Source organism: Pseudorasbora parva, chromosome 15 (assembly GCF_024679245.1).
Source record: "Pseudorasbora parva isolate DD20220531a chromosome 15, ASM2467924v1, whole genome shotgun sequence".
Lineage (NCBI taxonomy): Eukaryota > Metazoa > Chordata > Actinopteri > Cypriniformes > Gobionidae > Pseudorasbora > Pseudorasbora parva.
Window position 1 is genome coordinate 1,502,007 of NC_090186.1, and position 26,891 is coordinate 1,528,897.

A 26,891-nucleotide genomic window follows, 5' to 3' on the forward strand; every position below is an offset into this window, starting at 1 on the left:
GATTTCAGTGGCGCTCGCGCTTCCGGTTCGTTTGGTCTGGCGCTGTTTTTGTTGCTGTTTTGTTCATCAGAGCTTAAGTATAATAAAGCATACACACGCTCACACACACACTTTAAACATGGACTTGTAAGTTTGAGAACGAGCTCCTTACACCATGGCGGTCCCGATGGAAAGTCAGCTCCAGAGTATCTTTGAGGATGTAGTGGTGGGTTCTTTCACACTCATTAAAACAGTGCTCCATATACAGCACGAGCAGAATGGTGTCTTATAAATCAATAAATCAATATTTAAATCTTTTGTTTACATCAGAAAACGGAGGTGATAGAAGAGGCGTTTGCTGGGTGAGTAAATAATAACAACAACTGATCATACACGTGACCTGGAGTGTGTGTATGTGTGTGTACTTGTTTAAATTATGGTACCAAATGTAATATAAACCTATAATATAACATGTCCCCACTATGTAATGAATGCATAAACATACAAAATTATGTTTTGTTGAAAATGTAAAAATGCAGAATGTTCCCTATGATAGGTTGGTTTTTGGGGCAGAGGCTGTGTGTGTGTGTGTGTGTGTGTGTGTGTGTGTGTGTGTGTGTGTGTGTGTGTGTGTGTGTGTGTGTGTGTGTGAGATGGGTAGGTTTGCGGGCAGCGGTAGTGTAGGGGGATAGAATGTACAGTATAAAATCCATTCCCAAAATCACACAAACCATCCACAATTCATAAAAACACAACGTGTGTGTTTGCGTGTGTGTGTGTGCAGGATGTTCATGGACAGTGCGGAGGATGAGAGGAACAAGCTCCTGAGCTGTTTAGGAGCCTTCAGACAGTACTGGAGCAGCCTTCCTCAGGTCAGATCATCCATCACCGCTGTCAATCATCATGAGCGTTTATGATAAACACGCCAATATTCCAGTTGTGTTTGATGTGTGTGTGCAGGAGTCACATGATCAGTGTGTGCAGTGGATCGTCCGCTTCATTCATGGTCAGCACAGCCCCAAACGCATCGCCTTCCTGTACGACTGTCTGGCCATGGCGGTGGAGACCAGCCTGCTGCCGCCCAGGTCAGAACAACAGCCCGCTTTATTCTCAGAGTGTGTGTGTGTGTGTGTGTGTGTGTGTGTGTGTGTGTGTGTGTGTGTGTGTGTGTGTGTGTGTGTGTGTGTGTGTGTGTGTGTGTGAGAGCAGTGTCGAGAGCACCGCCCTGAGGCTGATCACGGCTCTGGGGAGTTCAGAGGTTCAGCCGCAGTTCACTCGTTTCATCAACAACCCTAAAACGGTGTGGACACACTAGGAGTTTCTTGTGGTTTCCAGGAGTATATACATAAATAACACAAGAGAATTGGAAGAACACTTAAATAGTCTTTAAGTAATATACATCTAGATTAGAAGACTTGCCTACAGATGTGTGTTCACTATACACCGATCAGGCATAAAGGGCTGTCAAACGATTAATCGCATCCAAAATAAAAGTTTGTGTTTACATAATATATGTGTGTGTTCTGTGTGTAATTATGTATATTTGAATACACACATACATGTATATAAGAAATATTTGGTTGTATATACTGTATATATTTATATTATATATAAATATCTAAAAAAACGTAAATATTTACATACATGTGCATTTATTTATTTATTTATTTATTTATTTATAATATTATTTATAAAATTATATATATATATAACAATTTTTCACAGTACACACAAACTTTTAATTATGACCTAATATTGTGTTGGTCCCCCTTGTGCATCCTGGGGCCATGTGTTCCCCAGGTAAGGCACACACACACACACACACACACACACACACCCCCGGCCATCCACGTGATGTAAAAGAACACGTGATTCCACTACAAAATGTTCACTTGCTGCCTAATATATCCCACCCACTAACAGGAGCCGTGGTCATAATGTTATGCCTGATCGGTGTATACACAACTGTATAAACATGTGTTTACATAGTATCTATGTGCTGCCTAACTCAGGTAATAAATCCTTTATTCATTAGTTACCAACCAGAACTAAACCCAAACGGAGCAGGACAGTTTTTCAATGCCCATCCGGCTTGAGCGCGCTCCTGTTTAGGGTCATGTGACTCAGCTCTGTGATGTGCTTTCAGGATGGTGTGTCAGGCTCTGATTGGCTCGGACAGTCTGGAGTGGGAGAGGACTCAACTCTGGGCTTTGACCTTCAAACTCATCCGCAAAATCATTGGAGGAGTCGACTACAAGGTGAAGCGTGAGCTGGGATCTGCTGAAAACTGAAACCAGTAATGCTCTGTGCTGAGCCATTGCTTTACAGCAAACGTGTGTTTGTGAATTCATAGAGGAGTTTGTGTTGTTCAGAGGAGACACAAAGCAAATCCACCTAGATGAGACGGGTCTACTGTTGATGGTTTTACCCAGGGCTTGACATTAACGCTTGTCCGGGACAGGTGGATGTTTTGAAGGGGAAGTGAAAGAGAATTTTACTTGCCTGACGGACAAGCGGATTAAACGCCAATAACAACAAATAACTAGCAAATCACCAAAATGCAAGAATATTCTGCTTTCATTTAGTGTAAGTGGCGATCGATAGTGGATAAAAGTAACAAACTGAAGGTAACAAGTCCGTGCTGTTGACGCTCGCACAGCCTCTGGAGGAGAAATCCCAACACATGAGCGCCGCTCACACTGAGAACGTTTGTATATTCATAACATATTTAAACAACAGTTAAACAACATCACACATCCAAGAGTGTGTTTTCCTGAAGACCATCACGACTGAAAATGACACAGATTTCATATGACAGCTCCATAAACTATTAATTAACATTAATCCCTTGCATTTTAGGTGCAGTAGTGACTGTTTTTGTTCTGTTTCAGCAGCGTAAATAGATCTGAACAGCAGAACCATAACACGTCTCACAGCAACAGTGTGTTAATGAATGATTCAGTGTTTGAATGAATCGGTTGAATCAAAGATTCAATGACCTGTTCTTAAACGACTGCCTCATTTTTGAATGAATCGTTTGAATGAATCGACTCAATGACTCACTCATTAAGACTCACCTGCTGCTGCCACTGGTGGTTTAGTTTCATGATTATACATACTTTACAACATATATTTAATATCTCATATTTAATAAGATTAGGGGAAAAATGCCCTATATTAAAGGTAAAAATATTACAAATATGCAGATTTAAATATGCCGAAGCTGACTGATAACTGGTGAGAATATTACTTCCGAATAAGTTATATTTACAACACACAAAATAAAATAAGAATAAAAAATAAAAGTTTTTTCCGGACAAGCACATTTTTTACTCGGAGAAGTGAATGGCCGATGTCCGAAAGACAAGCACACGCTTAATGTTGAGCCCTGCTTACTATATCAGGCACAACAGACTGGGCCATTTGACCAATCACAGCGGAGCAATCAGAGCAGACCAATCACAGCAGCCCTGTTTAATCTCTCTCTCTCTCTCGCTCTCTCTCTCTCTCTCTCTCTCTCTCTCTCTCACACTCTCGCTCTCTCTCTCTCTCTCTCTCTCTCTCTCTCTCTCTCTCTCTCTCTCTCGCTCTCTCGCTCTCTGTGTGTGTTTTCAGGGTGTTAGGGATCTTCTGAAGGCCGTGCTGGACAAGATTCAGACCGTCCCAAACTTCGTGAGCTCAGCTGTGGTTCAGCAGCTGCTGGCGGCACGAGAGGTACGTCTGAGTTCACAGGTCACGTCTGAGTTCACAGGTCACGTCTGAGTTCACAGGTCACGTCTGAGTTCACAGGTCACGTCTGAGTTCACAGGTCACGTCTCTTCTGCTGTTTCTTGGCCTTTTCTCTCTCTCTTTTATTTCTGAAAAAAATCCTCCGATGACTCAAATATCGTCATTTTGCGTCATCTGAGGTATTTTTTTGTCCAGAGGCTAAAGACTACAGCCAGTAGAGGAGCTATTTCCACATGTAGTGTGTGTTCTCTAACTGAACTGATTTTATGAAGATGAACGCGGTGGGAAAGTGATCCAGTAGCGGTGGCTGTGGGAGGGGCCTCGTAGGTCAGCGACGCAATGCATTCTGGGAGTTGTTGTCTTTTATCCATGAGACAAAAACATATTTTCTGTCTTTTCTCAGTCTAGAAGGCACCAAATTCAAAAATACTTTCACATTTGTACTACAATAATGACCAAGTTTAAATACAAAGCGTAATGCTAAATCACTGAGTCACCCTTTACTGTCCTGTGTGAAGGTGGTGGAGTATATTCTGGACCGCAACGCTTGTCTGCTGCCGGCGTACTTCGCAGTGACTGAGATCCGGAAGCTGTATCCCGAGGGGGCGCTCTCACACTGGGTAACTCACTCACGACCACTCTTCAGCATCAGCTGCTCTTCACTAGCCTAAACCTGCCTCTGTGCTTGTTTCAGCTGTTGGGCAGCCTCATATCAGACTTCGTGGATAGTTTCCGACCGACCGCCCGTATTAACTCCATCTGTGGTGAGACACGTCCTCATCTCACAGTGCTGTGGAATACTGGGGTAATATCCCATGAGCCCCTGCGGCAGGCATATGTCTGAATACTGTGTGTGTGTGTGTGTGTGTGTGTGTGTGTGTGTGTGTGTGTGTGTGTGTGTGTGTGTGTGTGTGTGTGTGTGTGTGTGTGTGTGTGTGTGTGTGTGTGTGTGTGTGTGTGTCAGGCCGCTGCAGTCTCCTGCCGGTGGTGAATAACTCCGGGGCCATCTGTAACTCGTGGAAGCTGGACCCGAGCACACTGCGCTTCCCCCTGAGGGGAATGCTGCCCTATGATAAGGTACTCACTGCTGCGAGTGCCCTCTGAACCCACGCATGACAAGTGACCTCTGACCCTGATGCATGGCGTAGGATGTAGGACTAGCGTAAGCTCAGGTCCAAACAAACTCAAGCGCCTCCCACATTTCTCTCTTTAGACGTTTTCCCGCTCTCCTCTTAGACTCTGCTGGTGTTTTGTTTTGCAGTTCTGCGTTAGGCAGTACGTCATGCTTCGGGTCAGAGGTTATGAAACCTCAAAATATGAGGTTTACCATTTAAAAAACTTTCTGTATCTGTCGAAACCTGCTCACCTTGTCTGCTCCACCTGCCCATATGGCAATAGCTTCAGCTAAACGGGTCGCATGCAGCCTTACATTTGAGTGAAACCGCCTGCAGACACTGTATGTGAGTGGGTAAATAAAGCGTGTGTGTGTGTGTGCTGCAGGACCTTTTCGAGCCGCAGACGGGTCTGCTGAGGTATGTGCTGGAGCAGCCGTACTCCAGAGACATGGTCTGCAACATGCTGGGCCTCAACAAACAGGTGCTGCTCTCTTTCTTTTGCCATTTTCTCTCTCTCTCTCTCTCTCTCTCTCTCTCTCTCTCTCTCTCTCTCTCTCAGTGCTCTCTCTCCCTCCTCTGCCTCGCATGTCCATCCCCTTCTCTGTGATGAGAGGCTGACGCAGAGGCGTGGAGAGATCAGCTGCTTGTAGTTTGAGTAGTCCCACACTCCCTCCCGCAGGAAGTGGATGACAGTGAATGGCCAGCCTCCACAATACTCCCTGCCAGACCTGCGCCTTTATGAGCCGGTTTGCCAGATCTCTCCAATAGCCCTGCAGAACACCAGTTTCAGCACACTCCAGTTTCAGCACACTCCAGTTTCAGCACACTCCAGTTTCAGCACACTCCAGTTTCAGCACCCCAATTTCAGCACACACCAGTTTCAGCACACACCAATTTCAGCACCCCAGTTTCAGCACACACCAGTTTCAGCACACACCAGTTTCAGCACACACCAGTTTCAGCACACACCAGTTTCAGCACCCCAGTTTCAGCACACACCAGTTTCAGCACACTCCAGTTTCAGCACCCCAATTTCAGCACACACCAGTTTCAGCACACACCAGTTTCAGCACACACCAGTTTCAGCACCCCAGTTTCAGCACACACCAGTTTCAGCACACACCAGTTTCAGCACCCCAGTTTCAGCAGACACCAGTTTCAGCACACACCAGTTTCAGCACACACCAGTTTCAGCACACCCCAGTTTCAGCACCCCAATTTCAGCACACACCAGTTTCAGCACACACCAGTTTCAGCACACACCAATTTCAGCACCCCAGTTTCAGCACACACCAGTTTCAGCACCCCAGTTTCAGCACACACCAGTTTCAGCACACACCAGTTTCAGCACACACCAGTTTCAGCACACACCAGTTTCAGCACCCCAGTTTCAGCACACACCAGTTTCAGCACCCCAGTTTCAGCACACACCAGTTTCAGCATACACCAGTTTCAGCATACACCAGTTTCAGCACCCCAGTTTCAGCACACACCAGTTTCAGCACACACCAGTTTCAGCACCCCAGTTTCAGCACCCCAGTTTCAGCACCCCAGTTTCAGCACACCCCAGTTTCAGCACCCCAGTTTCAGCTCCCCAGTTTCAGCACACACCAGTTTCAGCACACACCAGTTTCAGCACACCCCAGTTTCAGCACACCCCAGTTTCAGCACACACCAGGTTCAGCACACACCAGTTTCAGCACACACCAGTTTCAGCACACCCCAGTTTCAGCACACACCAGTTTCAGCACACACCAGTTTCAGCACACCCCAGTTTCAGCACACACCAGTTTCAGCACACACCAGTTTCAGCACACACCAGTTTCAGCACACCCCAGTTTCAGCACACCCCAGTTTCAGCACCCCAGTTTCAGCACACACCAGTTTCAGCACCCCAGTTTCAGCTCCCCAGTTTCAGCACACCCCAGTTTCAGCACCCCAGTTTCAGCACACACCAGTTTCAGCACCCCAGTTTCAGCTCCCCAGTTTCAGCACACACCAGTTTCAGCACACACCAGTTTCAGCACACACCAGTTTCAGCACACACCAGTTTCAGCACACCCCAGTTTCAGCACACCCCAGTTTCAGCACACACCAGTTTCAGCACACACCAGTTTCAGCACCCCAGTTTCAGCACACACCAGTTTCAGCACCCCAGTTTCAGCACCCCAGTTTCAGCACACACCAGTTTCAGCACACCCCAGTTTCAGCACACCCCAGTTTCAGCACACACCAGTTTCAGCACACACCAGTTTCAGCACCCCAGTTTCAGCACCCCAGTTTCAGCACACACCAGTTTCAGCACCCCAGTTTCAGCACCCCAGTTTCAGCACACACCAGTTTCAGCACCCCAGTTTCAGCACCCCAGTTTCAGCACACACCAGTTTCAGCACCCCAGTTTCAGCACCCCAGTTTCAGCACCCCAGTTTCAGCACACACCAGTGTCTCTCTCTCTATTTCTCTCTCTCTCTCTCTCTCTCTCTCTCTCTCTCTCTCTCGCTCTCTCTCGGTCTGGTAGGGAGTATCGCTCCACCTGTCCCTCTCCTACCTGTCTCAGGGGGTGTGGTTTGGCTTGACTGACAGGGTTACCTGGAGCTGGCCTCTTAGTCACTGTATTTGTGTTTTCTTTTTTTTCTTCCTTTATTTTTGTTCTGTCCTGTCTTGCCCCGCCCATCCTCCTCCTCCTCCTCCTCCTCTTCCTCCAATGCTCTAGACCTTGAACATTGCTCAGGTATGTTCACAATCTTACTGTTGTATTGTGACTAACCAGACTCTGGAAGCTTCCTCATAGCCAAACCCAACGAGTCCATCCAATTACGATTGAAGATCAACCTCAAGTCAAACAATACGACAAACATAGGGCTTGAAATTACTGACTGCCACGAGCAATTATTAGAGCATTCGAAAGACTGACCGAGAAGTTCATCAGCTTTCCCACAACAGCCTTCTGCACTTTCAGCCAAACTGCTTTCTCTCTTTCCCAAAATTCAAGCTTTTATATAACAAAAAAGCGATGCAGCTGGATTGACTCTTCTTCCACACCTCTTACTGTTCCGGTTTCCTGCCAACATTGCCATGTTTAGATCAGTCTTAGCTGTTGTAGTATGTGGGTCATTCACAGGAGACGGCGCCATTGAAGCTAAAAATAATGTGTTTTTTGTTGTCATTTAAAAATGTAATTACTGAACATCCTAGAAATGATATGTACTCTCCTCAGGTCTTATATTTCGGGATGCACGGAAATAAAAAGTTTGCCCCATAACTCTTTATATTTTAAAGCTGACAACTAAGATATTGGCCGATCAATCTAAATCCAAATGTTTGTCCCAAAAACACACAATTATAATTGTATGTAGTCAGGGTGTGACCAGACGCTTATCTAACGAGACAAGACCAGATTTTTACACAGTGTTTTAAGAAATCCTCAGCGTCTTCAGGTGCAGTTTAACTGTTCTAACTCATCTTATTGTAATGAATGTCATTTCAGTTCTACTCTCTGAGTATGAATTATCACATGCAGTAAAAGACATCAAGCACTGTAATGATGCGTTCACACCACAAGCGAATGACGCGATTCGCGCGAGTGATTTACATGTTAAGTCAATGCAGAGTGCAGAGAATAGGCATTCTGCGGCCGATTCGGCGCGAATAGTGCGTTTTGCGCGAATGAGACGGCGCGAATAGTGCGAGTCGCGCGAATGAGACGGCGCGAATAGTGCGAGTCGCGCGAATGAGACGGCGCGAATAGTGCGAGTCGCGCGAATGAGACGGCGCGAATAGTGCGAGTCGCGCGAATGAGACGGCGCGAATAGTGCGAGTCGCGCGAATGAGACGGCGCGAATAGTGCGAGTCGCGCGAATGAGACGGCGCGAATAGTGCGAGTCGCGCGAATGAGACGGCGCGAATAGTGCGAGTCGCGCGAATGAGACGGCGCGAATAGTGCGAGTCGCGCGAATGAGACGGCGCGAATAGTGCGAGTCGCGCGAATGAGACGGCGCGAATAGTGCGAGTCGCGCGAATGAGACGGCGCGAATAGTGCGAGTCGCGCGAATCAGACGGCGCGAATAGTGCGAGTCGCGCGAATGAGACGGCGCGAATAGTGCGAGTCGCGCGAATCAGACGGAGCGAATAGTGCGAGTCGCGCGAATGAGACGGCGCGAATAGTGCGAGTCGCGCGAATGAGACGGCGCGAATAGTGCGAGTCGCTCGAATGAGACGGCGCGAATAGTGCGAGTCGCGCGAATGAGACGGAGCGAATAGTGCGAGTCGCGCGAATGAGACGGCGCGAATAGTGCGAGTCGCGCGAATGAGACGGCAAGGATCCAGCGAATTGAGCTTTTTGAACGTGCGAATCGCGCAAATCCCTCAAGTTGAAAAATCTGAACTTTGGCGGATATTCGCGCCGCGTTAACCAATGAGGAGCCTGCTTACTGCTGTCACATGGTGAAGTGACGGATGGGAAACACCGAGGCCAGAGTAATTTAAAAACACTACTGTTATTGTGTCACAAAATGTAGTTTTAATAGTTTTTCAGGCAAGAATGTAGTTGTTTAAATCTCAAGTATGTGGTTTATTTATTAAGAGAGCTCCTATTTGAAAATTTGATCTGGTGTTTTCGGAGGTGTGAGACCCAGGCGATCACCGGAGCTCAGCGCTCGAGAGCAGCCTTAACTCTCGGCTAGTCCTTCTGCCGACTGCCGCTGCCTGGCAGAAGCCCCTCCCATGACGCAAATTCGTGTCTGATGTGTAGTGAATGTCACACGCAAATGAAGCGAATGGATTAAAAATGTTCACGCGTCCAACTTCGCGCGAATAGCGCGATTTATTTGCGTCATTCGCGTGCGGCTTGAACGCAGCATTAAGGTTTTGTACAAACTCATCTCACCCGCTTCTCTCCTGTATGATCATTTCTTCAGATCTTAGACCTCCTAACTGAACTCCTTCCCACAAAATGATCATGGATCAATCACAAACCATAACCATAATCAAAGTACTCAATATTCAAAGTGCAAAAAGAGACCGAATGTTTCTTCCAGCATGATGCAGAGCTCAGAGATGGTTACAACTACACAGCCCAGCCTAAGATAGTTTCACATTGGGCGATATTCTCATGCCTCAGGGAGCGGTAATGTACTTTCACATGCGTGATCGTGTACTCCGTCACGTTTTCACCTCGAGAAATCTCGTCACACCCCTAGAGTATAGTCTATATGACAGACGTGCAAACATTAAACCCATCGTGGAGAACAGTGTGCGTCTGAAGTGTCTCAGCTGAAGGAAACAATACATCATTTATCGACTCTAATCGGCCAAATTTTCTTATCGGCCGATAGGTATGGTGGCCAATATATTGTGTGTCCCTACTAATATTCAGACTATTCGTTAATTAGTGGGCTGTTTTTTCAGTGGTTGGTTCTGAACTGGGGGGGTAACCGTGAGAGAGTTTACACAAATAGAACCGAATGATGTATTACTTTAATCTGTATGATCAGAAATGATTTTAGAAATGACAATTTTATGTTGTTTCCGCTGTTATAAGCAAACAAATCATCGGTGCCTCGTCATGACTTCAGCTTCCACACCTGGATATGTGCCTAATAATAACACACATTTATCTAGGTTAATGTTAATGAAAAGTGGTGACGTACGTTTCAAATGAACCATATTTGAGGTCAGTGGATTTCCTGTCCGACATGTTGTAATCCCCACAAGGACCCGCCCTTAACATCTGTCCCTCATGGGCTTATTATTTAATCATGATTTGGTTAATTTCCCCTGCTGTACTGAAGATATATCATGCAGTATGTGCCGAACCTTCATGTTTTGTGGACCGTTACACCCCTAACCTAAACCAGTATATGTGGGAAGCACTGCAGTCACCGCTAACCCATATTCATTATGCCAATTTTCATTATTTATGAGTTATGCGAGTTTCTGAAAGTGCCTTTTAATAAATCTCACATTTAAAATGAATAAATAGTTAATTAGCCCATGCATAATTAATAACCCATTCAAAATGTCTTGGGGTTGAAGATCGGTGTAAACGTTTGCAGCCTGCGGAGAGAACAAGTGTGTTTAATGAAATACTGAAACATTTTATGACGTTACCACCTTAAAAATATAATGTCAGGAAGATAAAAAAAACATCTTTAGAAGAGAAAAATACACCATCATTTACATTTGGAAAATATCTTAATTTGCAACAAAAATATATATAGGTAGAAATCTTTCTTTTTCCCCTCTTCTTTTTGTGCATGTCCCCTTGTAATTACTCGTTTTCAGATTCCTTTTATATTCCTCACTAAAGGAGAGATGATGATGATGATGATGATGATGATGATGATGATGATGTTCATTATATTAGTTGTAAGTAATGGCGTCTTTTCCTGAGACTGACCCTTAGTCCCCCATCATTAGATAACAAAAGACTCAAATTAAGTGATTAAATGATAAACGTTAAAGGAAACGTTCAGCCATTCTGACCTCATTTACTCGCCCTCATGTCATGTCAAACTTCTTTGACTTTCTTCTGTGGAACATAAAAGAAGAAACTTGGCAGAACATTGACTTCCATTGAAACGTTGACTTCCATTGTTTGGTTACTTTGAGACCTTTGTGTTCCACTAGAGTGTGAGTAAATGATGATTTCTGGTAAACTAGTCCTTTAGTCACTGCAGTTTATGCTGTAAATCCAGACCGGTCATGCTGTAGGTGTGCAGTCAGGGCCAAACACACACATCACTGTCCCTCTTTCAGGGACGATAAAGCGTACCTGAGAATGAAGACAATCTGTTAATTTCAAGCCCTGATCGGCGCATGCTGTGTGTGTGTGTGTAGTGGCGGTGCCGTTGTTCAGTGTGTGTTCTGCTGCTGTTATTGGCTCTCCGGTCTGGGTGTTGTGTGCTGCTCAATGCAGATGGGTCACTCACACATCTCTTCAAGTTAATAATGGACATTCATGCACCAGCCGACCTTCACAATGCTCTTAAAGTCCCCATGAAATCAAATCACAGCTTTGTGGCTTTTAGCTCATCTACAATGCCTATAGAAAATCAAACCCTGAGAAATTATTCACCTTTTGTCACCATTACACCCTGTAAAATAAAAAAAAGTTTGAGCTGTATGTACACGTTATAACCTTCATTGCCAAAGTGAGAATAACATTTAAAAACATTCTGGAGGATTATTAAAAAAATAAATAGTCTAGCAGAGGGACACAGCATCCATTTTCCCTTTATTCCTGACCAATCGCCCAGTCCTCGCTGAAGAGAAACAACCCCACATCATTATGCTGCCACCACCTTGCTTCACAGTAGGTATTGTGTGTTTCGGGTGGTGTGCTAAGTTTGTTTTTCCCCATACATAGCGCTGAAAGAAAGAAGCCTTTCCTAAAAGTGCCACACTCAGTCTCCTTTGCGCTGGAAGAATCTAATGCCATCTGGAGAAGGTGCTTTGATCTGACGAGACCAACATTTACCTTTTTTGGACTGAACTCCAAGAGCTATGTTTGGCGAAAAACAAACACGGCACACCACTCAAAACACACGATACCTACTGTGAAGCATGGTGGTGGCAGCATAATGATGTGGGGTGTTTCTCTTCAGCAAGGACTGGGCGATTGGTCAGGACTGATGGGAAAATGGATGCTGCCAAATTCTTAAAAGAAAACCTGCGTCCCTTTGCTAGACTGCTGAAGATGGACAGCTCATTCCCTTCCAACATGACTGTGATCCTAAACATACCACCAAAGGAACAACGCAATGACGAATGGCCAAATATTCCCTAATCTAGGTGTGCAAAGCTAGTAAAGACCACAAAGGTTTACCGGCCAATCCGCACAGGCACTAATGAGGCATCTATGTAAATATATCTATGATCGCGCCGGTATTTTGACCTTACTCAGCAGAAGTAACGGCTTTGGGAACACTAGATGAGATTCGTCTGATATGAGGTAAAATAACACAAATACTGTTGTGTTTCTGGCAGAAAGCGATCGGTTCGTGTCTTAAGACATCAGTGTGTCTCCACGAGCCTCAGGGTTTAATATGGACTCATGTGTGTGTGTGTGTGTTTTACTCTCATAGAAATACACCCCATTGACATGCATTATACGAGCAACGGCTGAGTTAAAAATCTTCATTTGTGTTCTCCTGAAGAAACACACACACCTACATCTGGGGGTCAGCAGATCAACATCAGGCTCATTAATGGCTCAACTATCCCTTTAAGGCTAAAACACCAACATTTTCTCTGTATTTTCTTTATCTGCAGCGCTATTGCGTTGTTTTGCAAAGCAGAAATAAGCCATTTTCTGTACATGTGTGTTATGATCCCCTCGCTCAAGGGAAGCAAAAAAAACAAGACACGCAAAACCAAATTATAAGCTCAAAAGTAATATTTATTCAGCTACACTAAATAATGGAATGAAAACAGGAAATAACATCAGTAAGGCAGGGTGTATGGTTGGAAGTGTAATATAATGTTGAAGTATAAATGCGGAAAGCAATCAAACGAAACAAGCTAAAGTCTAAAGTCCCCGAAGCCAAAGGTCTCTTATTAAAGGAGCGCCTGAAGCTCTGTCACAGTATAGGTAAATAACTGGGAGATTAACAAAAGGCAGTATAACGGACAGATTAAGTATAGATAAAATAACTGGATGAGTAGGATTCTCAAGTTACGAATGGGGTCATGCCTTCCTGTTTCAATAGGAAATATGCCGTTGAAAAAGATAAAACTGTTTAATTTCATGTGGTCTTTAAACATAGCAAACAAACTTCCTGTAAATGCACACGGATGCGCAGACACACCCGGCGGCCCATTAGATAGAGCAGTCCCTGCATGCCTCCGTACAGGGGACGCTGCAGTGCATCAGAGGGAAGCGTCCCCCCCACACACACACACACACACACACACACACACACACACACACACACACACACACACACACACACACCTGATGCACTTCTGACCCGCGGCCACCAGGGGGCGACACACTCCTGTGTGATGCACTGCAGCTTTCCCTGCGATCAGGGCTTCTGTGAGCATCTTCATGCCATGCTTTCATTGGTGTGTGTGTGTGTGTGTGTGTGTGTGTGTGTGTGTGTGTGTGTGTGTGTTTGCTGTGAAGCCAGAGGCATTGGCCTGTCCCATTTGTGTTTGGCCATCTCCTGTGACCGTTGTGAGGCCGTGGTGAATATGCTCTGTGTGTTCGGTCAATACAGCAGCTCATGTCTATCAACTGTCTCTTATTTAGTTGTATCTGTTAACTTCAGACACATTAGGTCAGATTTTAAAGGGTAAGTTCACTTAAAAATGTAAATTGTGTGATTAATTCCTCCTGTGGTTGGCCAGCCGTCAGACCTCCGCTCATCTTCACACACAGATGAAGATATTAGTGTTGAAATCCGATGGCTCAGAAAGGCCTTCATTGACACCAATGTCATTTCCTCTCTCAAGACCCATAAAGGCACTAAAGACGTCGTTACAAAGCCCATCTCACTACAGCGGCTCTACAATCATTGATGAAGAGGCCAGAATAGAAAAAAACTAAATAACAACTTATATAGTGATGGCCGATTTCAGAACAAAGCTTCGAACCGTTATGAGTCAGTGAATCGATTCATGATTCGAACCGTTATGAGTCAGTGAATCGATTCATGATTCGGATCGCCAGAGTCACGTGGGCTCCGTCCGAAACCTGGAGAATGCCGCCTTCGGAGGACACATTTGAAGGCAGGAAGGCATCGACCTGCGTCTGAATCTAATGTTTGCTTCACTTCCTGTCTCCTGAGAGACCTTCATCTGATCGTGTTTTGAAGGCAGCATAGATGTATCCTTCGCTGGTATCCCACAATCCTGTGCTTTCCATTCAGTGACACTTGAGCTGGGGAAATAAGATGGCGTCCAAAAGTTGCGTTTGCTGGTCAGTTTGTGTGTAAATTTACGTTTTTTACCAATATTTTTCCACTTCGGATGTAATTTCTAGCGAGAAATCTACTGTAGTAATTAAATATGTGTTTAGTTCTCACCAAAAGCTCTCTTTATTTTGCTGTCGTTCATTAAACTGTTTCACTGCCTTAGAAGTCTGTCCGAATTTAGTTTCGTAAGGTGCCTTCGTTTACCAAACGCTGCCTTACAAGCCATTGTCTGATAAGGCAGCGAGGCAACGAGTCGGCTGACTAGGTTTTCGGACGCAGCCGTGATTTCAGCAGTTTGACATGCGATCCGAATCATGAATCGATTCACAAAAAAACTCTAAATAACGACTTATATAGTGATGGCCGATTTCAGAACAAAGCTTCGGGACCGTTATGAGTCAGTGAATCGATTCATGATTCGGATCGCCAGAGTCTCGTGATTTCAGCAGTTTGACTCACGATCCGAATCATGAATCGATTCACTGACTCATAACGGTTCGAAGCTTTGTTCTGAAATCGGCCGTCACTATATAAGTCGTTATTTAGTTTTTTTCTATTCTGGCCTCTTCATCAATGATTGTAGAGCCGCTGTAGTGAGATGGGCTTTGTAACGACGTCTTTAGTGCCTTTATGGGTCTTGAGAGAGGAAATGACATTGGTGTCAATGAAGGCCTTTCTGAGCCATCGGATTTCAACACTAATATCTTCATCTGTGTGTGAAGATGAGCGGAGGTCTGACGGCTGGCCAACCACAGGAGAATTTTCATTCTTGGTGAACTAACCCTTTAAATGTGTGAGGCTGATGAAAGAGTCTCCAGATGATTTAGTGTGTGTCGTTCAGGCCTGGTGTGTGTAGTGGTTGTGGTCTGTGTAAGAGTGCGCTCCTGCCCCATTGCAGCACAAGCAGAGGTGCCCGGTTCTGGAGGACCAGCTGGTGGATCTGGTGGTGTATGCGATGGAGCGGTCCGAGACGGAGGAGCAGTTTGACGACGGCGGCACCAGCCAGCTCCTGTGGCAGCATCTCTCCAGCCAGCTCATCTTCTTCGTCCTCTTCCAGTTCGCCAGCTTCCCTCACATGGTGCTGTCGCTCCATCAGAAGGTGAGCGCTCACACGGGTCTCAGAGGAGCTCCAGCTGCTGCACTGCAAAAAAATGATCTTCTTACTTAGTATTTGTGTCTTGTTTCTAGTCCAAACATGTAAAATTCTTACAACAAGAAGTATTTACTAGACGAGCAAAAGTAATTGTCTTGTTTTGGGAAAAATAACTCAAAATGAAGAGAGTTTTTGCTTAAAATAAGATAAATAATCTGCCAATGGGGTGAGAAAAATAATCTTGTTTTCTGTTTGAATTAAGATTATTTTTCTCACCCCATTGGCAGATTATTTATCTTAAGCAAAAACACTCTTCATTTTTTGTTGTTTTTCCCCAAAACAAGACAATTACTTTTGCTCGTCTAGTAAATGTTTCTTGTTTTAAGAATTTTTAGATGTTTGGACTAGAAACAAGACAAACATATTAAATAAGAAAAGCATTTTTTGCAGTGTAGTCACACTGATCCTAACCCCATTGACTCACTCTCTTCACTGCCGGCCACACAATGACATCTCAAACTGTGCGAGCTCCAAACTCAACAGGGACACCACAGCAGTATATCATCAGTGGCCCGTGAGACTCATGGGATCTATATATTCCAATCAGGGCTTGACATAAACACCAATGCGTGTGTGTTTCAGCAGTGCCGTGTAACCCACTCAAGGTTGGATATTGTATAAAATATATACCTTTTTTCAATTGTAGTCTTTTAAAAAGGCATCTGAAATAATAAACTAAGTGCAATGCAATGTCAAAAAATATAGATTTTGTTTTAATGCATATCGATACTCAAATATCTGAAATGCTTTTAAAACGCTCTCATCTCTCCGACAGCGAGTGACACACAAACCCTCCTCTCCTCCTCTCCGGATCAATATTGTTTTGCTATCACAGGGCTCTAATTTCTCCGTGGGTTTGCGCAAATTGCACTTAATTTATCTCATTTTTGCAGATTTTGTTCTCACACCCAAAGTGCGGCACATAAAGCCGCCTCTCAGCACTAAATTGAGTAATTTTTTGCTGCTTATTAAGCATAAAAACGTAAAAATGCAGAATTTAGTGAGTATTCACCAAAACACGGTCAGTTCTGTTGTAAGTGAACATAAACAGTTGGGGAAAAAAGGTGTAACAGTGTAATGGATCCGTGCGTCAGCTCTTAAAGTGACAGCAGCCTAATAAACCTGCTGGCAAATTATATATATCCCAGTTTTTCCCCATAGTATCAATGTCAAAATTGTGGCCCTTAAAAACTTTGGAAAACGTCTAGCTACAGTGGGTGATGAGCAATAAAAATAATGTCAAGCCCTTCTAATATCATACGATAGCGCCCGTTAACAAACCAAATTTAGTAGAGATAGTAGAGACAACAAACAATTGGGAGAATGGGCCATGTCATGTGCTTGCTCTGACAACACACATCGTCGAGTTAATAAAAGTAAAAACTCTGATATCAAAGCGCTAACTGGTATTTGTAACACAATCAGGCCAAAATTAAGTTTGTTTCATGAGTTGGTAAACACCATTGGTCCCGTGCACTGCTAAAAATGCTCTTCTTATTTAGTATTTTTGTCTTGTTTCCAGTCCAAATATCTAAATATTCTTAAATCAAGATGCATTTACTAGATCAGTAAAATGACATAATATATTTTTTCTTGTTTTCTGGGGAAAAATATCTAAATGAAGTGAGTTTTTGCTTAAAACAGGCAAAATGATCTGCCAATGGGGTGAGAAAAATAATCTTATTTCTGATTGGGACGGAAACAAGAAACAAGATTTCAATCAGAAATAAGATTATTTTTCTCACCCCATTGGCAGATCATTTTGCCTGTTTTAAGCAAAAACTCTCTTCATTTAGATTTTATTCTCAACAAAACAAGAAAAAATATCTTGTATCGTTTAACTGATCTAGTAAATGCATCTTGATTTAATTTTTTTTTAGATATTTAGACTGGAAACAAGACAAAATGACTGAGGAAGAAGAGCATTGTTTGCTTTCTGGCTGTTTTCTTACCGCTGTCATTTCTGGGCATAGACTGTAAAAAGTGAAGCCGAACGTCAGAATATGGCGCAGATTTGTGACTGTAAAGTGTTTCATTGACCGTGTGTGTGTGTGTGTGTGTGTTCCTCTTGTTCTGAGCAGCTGGCCGGTCGGGGCTTGATTAAGGGACGGGATCACCTAATGTGGGTTCTGCTGCAGTTCATCTCCGGCAGCATTCAGAAGAACCTCCTGGCTGATTTCCTGCCCGTCATGAAGCTGTTCGACCTGCTGTATCCTGAGAAAGAGGTGACTGGCGGCTGCTTTTACTTCAGCAGGAGCTCATGAATTCATAACGTGACACTCTAAACATGCTGTAGGTGAAGGTCATCCGATCAAGGCCTTATTTACTCCTGTCTGCTCTGCCAGCGGGTTACACCTCTATTATTCAGCGCTTATTAGTTATCACTTAGCAGACGCTTTGGCTCACAATGCACTTAGCAGACTTCAGCTCCTGGCTCCAGAACACACGAGGGCTAAGGCTGCTGATATATCGCTTTAGCATCGATGTGCTCATCCGCGATAGTCACACTGCAGGATGTGCGATCTATAGGGGTCGTAGTTGATCTGCACTGCAAAAAATGCTCTTAATATTTAGTATTTTTGTTTTTTCTAGTCCAAATATATAAAAATGTCTTAAATCAAGATGCATTTACTAGATCAGTAAAGTGACATAAGATAATTTTTTCTTGTTTTCTGCGGGAAAATATCTAAATGAAGAGAGTTTTTGCTTAAAACAGGCAAAATGATCTGCCAATGGGGTGAGAAAAATAATCTTATTTCTGTTTGGGACGGAAACAAGAAACAAGATTTCAATCAGAAATAAGATTATTTTTCTCACCCCATTGGCAGATCATTTTGAGCATCTTAAAACATCGTTTTAAGCAAAAACTCACTTCATTTAGCTTTGATTTTCAACAAAACAAGAAAAAATATCTTGTCATTTATCTTATCTAGTAAATGCATCTTGATTTAAGAATGGTTAGATATTTGGACTGGAAACAAGACAAAATCACTGAGGAAGAAGAGCATTTTTTGCCGTGCAAAAAAGACCAGACGAGAAAACACAGACTTCCGGCGAAGAACGTCAAAATCCTGGCGCGATAATAGAATATATATATATATATATATATATAGATGCCTCAATAGTGCCTGTGCGGATCGGTCGGATGAGGCATCTGTGTAAATATATCTATGATCGCGCCGGTATTTTGACCTTACTCAGCAGAAGTAACGGCTCTGGGAACACTAGATGAGATTCGTCTGATATGAGGTAAAATAACACACATACTGTTGTGTTTCTGGCAGAAAGCGATCGGTTCGTGTCTTAAGACATCAGTGTGTCTCCACGAGCCTCAGGGTTTAATATGGACTCGTGTGTTTGTGTGTTTTTACTCTCATAGAAATACACCCCATTGACATGCATTATACGAGCAACGGCTGAGTTAAAAATCTTCATTTGTGTTCTCCTGAAGAAACAAACACACCTACATCTGGGGGTCAGCAGATCAACATCAGGCTCATTTATACTGACTGAACTATCACTTTAAACAGCTATCACTTTTTGAGGTTCTCTTTGGGAGTGACGAGGATAGACAGGATCAGGAATGAGTACATCAGAGCGACAGCACATGTGAGATGCTTTGGAGACAAAGTTAGAGAGGCCAGGCTGAGATGGTTTGGACATGTTCAGAGGAAGGAGAGGGAATATATCGGTAAAGGATGCTGAGGTTAGAGCTGCCAGGCAGGAGGGCAAGAGGAAGACCAAAGAGGAGGTTTATGGATGGAGTGAAGGAGGACATGAAGGTAGTCGGTCTGAGAGAAGAGGATACAGAGGATAGGAACAGATGGAGGCAGATGATTCGCTGTGCCGACCCCTGAGAGGGAAAAGAAGATCCCTTTAAACAGCACTTTGAATATTTAAATCAACTCATAACATTCTGCTCAAACGCCTCTATTCTGTCTAAATTAGACTCCACCACACATCTGGATAAATGGGCGGTTATAGCACGCTGAACATCGGCTGGTTTACTGCTCTCATTATTCAGTGTACACAAACATCTCCACAGAAGTGAAAGTCATATCTTTCTGTCTTAATTATGCTCATTACTGTTTGAGCTTTATTCACTGATCTGTGCTTTTTGCCAATTTGCATCACTGCCTCTTGAAAGCAGGTGCTAAATGAACACTTATGTGAAAGGGACGTTTGTGTACACTTTCTAGTGATCATGAGCCGATGTTGATCAGAGTGCTGTAGTCCAGATGTGTGGCGTATTAAAGGCACATTTAGACTTGAACTGCGAATCGTGTTGAGCACACATTTTGTGTTTGTCCCATTGCCTGGTGTGTGTTTCCTTTCGTGAATCTGGCACTAAAGCAACACTAAACTGAGCTTCCAGCAGATTCAGCTCTTCGTGAACTCCCACTGAATGTGTTAAAGGGTTAGTTCAGCCTGTAGTGTGAATTGTGTGATTAATTCCTCCTGTGGCACTAAAGACGTCGTTACAAAGCCCATCTCACTACAGCGGCTCTACAATCATTGATGAAGAGGCCAGAATAGAAAAACACTAAATAACGACTTATATAGTGATGGCCGATTTCAGAACAAAGCTTCGAACCGTTATGAGTCAGTGAATCGACTCATGATTCGGGTCGCCAGAGTCTCGTGACTTCAGCAGTTTGACTCGCGATCTGAATCATGAATCGATTCACTGACTCATAACGGTTCAAATCACGAATCGATTCACTGACTCATAACAGTTCGAATCACGAATCGATTCACTGACTCATAACGGTTCGAAGCTTTGTTCTGAAATCAGCCATCACTATATAAGTCGTTATTTAGTTTTTTGTGCACAAAAACTCTTCTGGCCTCTTCATAAATGATTGTAGAGCCGCTGTAGTGAGATGGGTGTCCAGCCACATGAGGAATTAATGACAGAATTGACATTTTTGGCTGAACTAACCCTTTAAAGTTACTATGTAGTCAACAAACAGGCGTTATTAGTGCTGCCAGTATTAGCTCCCTCAAATGCTAATTTGGCCAGTTGGTGTGATTAGGGATGTTTACAGAGCTGCTGGCTCTGTGTGAAAGACAGATGTGCTGCGACTGCCCAGCAGACGTTAGTTTAACCAGCGGATGTAACGAGCACAAGCCAATTAGATGCTCGCCCAGAGGAAAGCTTTAGAGATTTCTCCATCACACAAGCTGAGGAGTCTGAATGTCGTGACAGACTGCAGATCCCTTTATGTCCGGCTGTTTGTTCCTGTGTAAAGCGCCAATAAAGGACGCTAATGACCCCATTGATGCATATCTTACATGAAAACGGCAACAAATGTGAGCTTTGATCTTTGTACAGCTTTCCGCAGGAGGCACGAGTTATCATTCTTTTCTGAAGCCGTGTCCTAACTTCCCAGACTGCTACATAACGCACTTTCAAGGGAGAGCCATTTTCTGGACACACTAGCATGTAAGATGTCCCTCAGCAAATTTAAAGGGGACCTTGTATGCAAAATACATGGTGCTTAAAGAAAAAAGTGTGTCCAGTGTGTTACACAACCACCCTATAATGGTGAAAATCCACCACTCCTCTTTTCTTTGAACAGACAGCTGACAGACTCCACCCTATTAGCATAGACTCCGCCCACACCTGCTGACAGACTCCACCCTATTAGCATAGACTCCACCCACACCTGCTGACAGACTCCGCCTTATTATTATAGACTCCGCCCACTGTGAGCTGTACACAGTCCGCCATGTTCATCTCCTCACCAGAGCATTTAACAGCAGCATTCAAGTAATAAATGTTTAGCAGTGAGAGGTTTGCTTCTTCTTGTTTCTATTTGATTTATAAAAGCACATACAGCAGTAAGTAATTTATATTACGCTGCGGTCACGTTAATACATCTAATACACACACATGATTGATTTACGTTTACAGACATAACTGTCTGTGTTTTTGACATAAACGTATGAGCATTTGACTGAATAAGTGCAATAAGATAAAAGAGAACTTCGTTTGATACTCACAGGACGCTCCGTCTCGCACACAGAGCCGCTCATTTGCATTTAAAGATACATGCTACCAAGATATGTTACATCTTTACTTTGTATAGCACATGGGGCGGACCAAGTGTCGAGGTGTCCATGAGCAAGACACCTAACCCCAGCTGCTCCCGACGAGCTGGATGGCGGCTTGCATGGCAGACATCGCCGTCAGTGTGTGAATGAGAGAGTGAATGGGTGAACGTGAGGCAACATGTAAAGCGCTTTGGATGGCCATAGGGTCTGTTGAAAGCGCTATATAAATGCAGTCCATTTACCATTTATGAAGATATAAAGTGCATTAGACTCTTCTGAAGTCATGTGATGCCTGTATGAGGAACACACCGATGTTTTAGACGTAATTTACTGAAGATCTTCTCCTCACTCAGATTATGATGATATGCTCAGAGTGAAGAGACGAAGGAAAGCGTGCAGGAGCTGCACTGGCTCTTTTGTATGGTCTTGACAGTATTTTGAAATGCTTTTGTGTGTGTGTGTGTGTGTGTGTGTGTGTGTGTGTGTGTGTGTGTGTAGTGCATTCCAGTGCCGGACATCAATAAGCCTCAGTCCACTCACGCCTTCGCAATGACCTGCATCTGGATTCACCTGAACCGCAAAGCCCAGAACGGGGACTCCATACTCCAGATCCCCATCCCACACTCACTCAAGCTGCACCATGAGTAAGACACACACACCATTCACACACACTCACACTTATACAAACACACACACACACGCATTCACTCTGACTCACACACAAACACTCATACAAACACACACTCGCACGCATGCATGCATTTACTCTGACACACACTCGCACATGCACTCACACACACTCACACTTATACAAACACACACACACATTCACTCTGACTCACTCACACTCATACAAACACACACGCACTCACTCACACACACCCACTCACTCACACACTCTCACGCACTCACTCACTCTCACACACACACACACACACGCACCCACTCTCTCACACACGCACTTACACAAACTCACACACACCCACTCTCACACACACACGTACTCACTCTCTCACACACTCACACACACCTGATCATCTTCTCTCTGTGTGTGTTCAGGTTTCTCCAGCAGAGTCTGCGTAATAAGAGTCTGCCGATGACGGACTATAAGATCGCTCTGCTGTGTAATGCGTACTCCACTAACTCTGAGTGCTTCACTCTGCCGATGGGCGTCCTGGTGGAGACCATCTACGGCAACGGCAGCATGAGGATCAGCCTGCCCGGCACCAACTGCATGGCCTCGGGCTCCGTCACGCCGCTGCCCATGAACCTGCTCGACTCGCTCACGGTGCACGCCAAGATGAGGTGAGAGAGTGACCTCTGACCCGCAGTGACCTCTGACCGCAGCGAGTGCTCATGCTGAGGGGAGGCTTCAGAACAGGACCCAGAGCTGTTATTAATGGACCGGGGATCTGCATCTCTGTTCATTATAAATGGATAAACTGAAGTGTGATTCTCTTCACATCTGATGAAAATGCTCTTCTTTTTTGTCTTGTTTCTAGTCAAAATATCTAACCATTCTTATATTAAGAAACATTTATTAGACAAGCAAAAGTAATTGTCTTGTTTTGGGGAAAATAACTCAAAATGAAGAGAGTTTTTGCTTAAAATAAGATAATAATCTGCCAATGGGGTGAGAAAAATAATCTTAATTCAAACAGAAAACAAGATTATTTTTCTCACCCCATTGGCAGATTATTTATCTTATTTTAAGCACAAACTCTCTTCATTTTCAGTTATTTTTCCCCAAAACAAGACAATTACTTTTGCTTGTCTAGTACATACTTCTTGATTTAAGAAATGTACGATTTTTTATGTTTGGATTGGAAACAAGACAAAAATACTAAGAAAAGCATTTTTTGCACCGTGACGATGCACCGCATCCTCATGTATTCAATTTTGTCAATAAATACAAGCAGTCAGAAATATGAACTGAACCTTTACTTTTATCTGCTCAAAAAAAAAAAACATGCTTCTTAAATGTAATAAACACAACTCAAGTCTGGGCACAGAAGACAACAGGAGCTTTTAGAACAAATACACAAAAGGAAATACTAAAAGCCACTTTAAAGGGATAGTGGAATGGAATAGTTAAAGAAATGGGATAGTTCACCCAAAAAAAGAAAATGCTGTCATCCTTTACTCCCCCTCATGTTGTTCCAAACCTGTATAAGCTTCTTTCCTCAGGTGAACACAAAAGAAGATATTTTGAAGAATGTTTGCAACAAAGCAGAGAGAGCAACCATTGACTACTATAGTGGGGGGGGGGGGGTACTACAGTAGTCAATGGTTGCTCTCTCTGCTTTGTTGCAAACATTCTTCAAAATATCTTCTTTTGTGTTCACCTGAGGAAAGAAACTCATACAGGTTTGGAACAACATGAGGGAGAGTAAAGGATGACAGAATTTTCTTTTTTGGGTGAACTATCCCTTTAAGAGTTTGTCTGGGCCGCCTTACAGTCAAAACTAAAGTCTAAATGCATCTGGTTGTTGAAACCACAAATGTAAAAAATAAAAATAAATGTGTGGGGGTGTGTTATATCCAGATATGATGGCGCTTTGCAGCCCACATCGCCACAGACGAGTATCTCTTCATTTAACCAATGCACAAACTACCGCACATTAAACCGAAAGTAAAGCCGTAGATGCTCAACACACACTAATCTTCATTAAAGTGCAGAAACTGAACGATCTTACAGTGCTGGGGCTGCGCTCGCTCATATCGCCGTCTGTGATTGGGAAATTATCTGATGATTAATAAAGCGCAGCTCATATCTGTTGATTTCAGTGACGTGAGCTCCATTAAATCTGCATATAGTGCGGGAACTGAACAGATTTATATCCGATATGCGGAGACACATTTATGTGCCCAAGTGTAAATTAAATCGTTTTGACAAATCATAGCTTTGATTTACACACAGCGAGTGTGTGTGTGTGTGTGTGTGTGTGTGTGTGTGTGTGTGTGTGTGTGTGTGTGTGTGTGTGTGTGTGTGTGTGTGTGTGTGTGTGTGTGTGTGTGTGTGTGTGTGTTCGTGTTCTCCAGGTCATGCAGGTTGTTCATACAAGCCAAAATGTGCCCAGATGTCGACTTTTAAAGTAGTTGGAGCATTTTTAATTACTCTCACTCGCGTCTGCCATTGTTTGCTACCGCGACAATCAGTACATCAGAAAATAATCAGTACATTATAACCGGTTATGGTCTATTACTGAACGATACCGAGTCGTCCACGTCTGCATCACGATGCATCAAAGAAACGGTTAATTTCGATACCCCTATCTGACGCCGCTATGAAACACACACACACACACACACACACACACACACACACACACACACACACACATCACATCAGTTCTCTAAAGTGCTTCCATGCCTCTTCTGATCGGATCAGATATGTGCTTTTCCTCTGTGGTAAGAACTGAATGTTCCTGCTGTCTTCGCTCGGTTTAATCTTCAGATTCTTAGAGATACTGTGTGAAATCATCACAGCATGTTCTGACCTTGGACATTAGGGTCCATTCAGGCAGTCCTATGGGATATCACTAATGAATATTCCCATCCTGCCTCTGCAAGTAAAGTGGCTAGTTTATCATTTCCTCCATTTTTCAGCTCTTGTCTGTTCTTTGAGAACGCCGTCATTGCTGCAAATTTCATCTATTTAAAGTCTCAGCCCACCAACCGTCTGAAATCCCATAGATCATATGCAAGCGTCATGTGTTGTAGTTGTGCTTATTCAGTGCCACATTCTCACAGGCGCTTCTGTTCTTCCCATTAGTTTGATCCACAGCATTGCAACTCGTGTCATTAAACTGGCCCACGCCAAGTCTAGTCTTGCTCTGGCTCCGGCTTTGGTGGAGACGTACAGCCGACTGTTGGTCTACATGGAGATCGAGTCCCTCGGCATCAAGGGCTTCATCAGTAAGTCTGACACACACACACACGTCACAGATGGTCCACTGCAAAAAATGCTCTTCTTTCTGAGGGTGTGTTCACACTTGTCATGTTTGGTTTGATTAAAGCGAACCCTGGTGTGATTGATCGGTTAGTGCGGTTCATTTGAACACTCGTAGGCAGGTGTGAACTAGTAATTTTGTCTCGTTTCTAGTCTAAATATCTAAATATTCTTTCATTTTTTGCGATGTTTATTTCTTGTCCCTGTTCTCTGATGTGAGTGTGCTTCTCCTCCACTAGGTCAGCTTCTGCCGAATGTGTTTAAGTCTCACGCGTGGGGTATTCTGCACACACTGCTGGAGATGTTCAGTTACCGCATGCACCACATTCAGCCTCATTACCGCGTGCAGCTCCTGTCTCACCTTCACTCGCTCGCCGCTGTTCCTCAGACCAATCAGAACCAGCTGCACCTCTGGTTAGACTACACACACACACACACACACACACACACACACACACACACACACACACACACACACACACACACACACACCAACAATACTTCATGCTTGGAGTTAAAGGGTTAGTTCAGCCTGTAGTGTGAATAGTGTGATTAATTCCTCCTGTGGTTGGCCAGCCGTCAGACCTCCGCTCATCTTCACACACAGATGAAGATATTAGTGTTGAAATCCGATGGCTCAGAAAGGCCTTCATTGACACCAATGTCATTTCCTCTCTCAAGACCCATAAAGGCACTAAAGACGTCGTTACAAAGCCCATCTCACTACAGCGGCTCTACAATCATTGATGAAGAGGCCAGAATAGAAAAAAACTAAATAACGACTTATATAGTGATGGCCGATTTCAGAACAAAGCTTCGAACCGTTATGAGTCAGTGAATCGATTCATGATTCGGATCGCCAGAGTCTCGTGATTTCTGCAGTTTGACTCGCGATCCGAATCATGAATCGATTCACTGACTCATAACGGTTCGAAGCTTTGTTCTGAAATCGGCCATCACTATATAAGTCGTTATTTAGTTTTTTTGCG

The 26,891-nt window shown here is 43.8% G+C and overlaps 1 protein-coding gene across 2 annotated transcripts in view; it reads left to right on the forward strand.

Annotated features, from left to right (window-relative positions):
* Nucleotides 1-26,891, forward strand: part of med23 (mediator complex subunit 23) — a 55,057-nt gene continuing 28,166 nt past the window's right edge. Inside the window, exons 1-17 of one of the 2 annotated variants that reach the window (XM_067416649.1) lie at nucleotides 1-205; nucleotides 310-341; nucleotides 764-851; nucleotides 940-1,064; nucleotides 2,126-2,237; nucleotides 3,595-3,693; nucleotides 4,227-4,328; nucleotides 4,403-4,472; nucleotides 4,673-4,785; nucleotides 5,209-5,304; nucleotides 7,537-7,554; nucleotides 15,639-15,839; nucleotides 17,975-18,118; nucleotides 22,449-22,594; nucleotides 23,010-23,255; nucleotides 25,726-25,868; nucleotides 26,142-26,316. In XM_067416649.1, the coding sequence (XP_067272750.1) occupies nucleotides 155-205; nucleotides 310-341; nucleotides 764-851; nucleotides 940-1,064; nucleotides 2,126-2,237; nucleotides 3,595-3,693; nucleotides 4,227-4,328; nucleotides 4,403-4,472; nucleotides 4,673-4,785; nucleotides 5,209-5,304; nucleotides 7,537-7,554; nucleotides 15,639-15,839; nucleotides 17,975-18,118; nucleotides 22,449-22,594; nucleotides 23,010-23,255; nucleotides 25,726-25,868; nucleotides 26,142-26,316 (1,961 nt within the window). In that variant the 5' untranslated portion in view covers nucleotides 1-154. The remainder of the gene's footprint in view (nucleotides 206-309; nucleotides 342-763; nucleotides 852-939; nucleotides 1,065-2,125; nucleotides 2,238-3,594; nucleotides 3,694-4,226; nucleotides 4,329-4,402; nucleotides 4,473-4,672; nucleotides 4,786-5,208; nucleotides 5,305-7,536; nucleotides 7,555-15,638; nucleotides 15,840-17,974; nucleotides 18,119-22,448; nucleotides 22,595-23,009; nucleotides 23,256-25,725; nucleotides 25,869-26,141; nucleotides 26,317-26,891) is intronic. The other variant, XM_067416650.1, reaches the window with a different exon arrangement.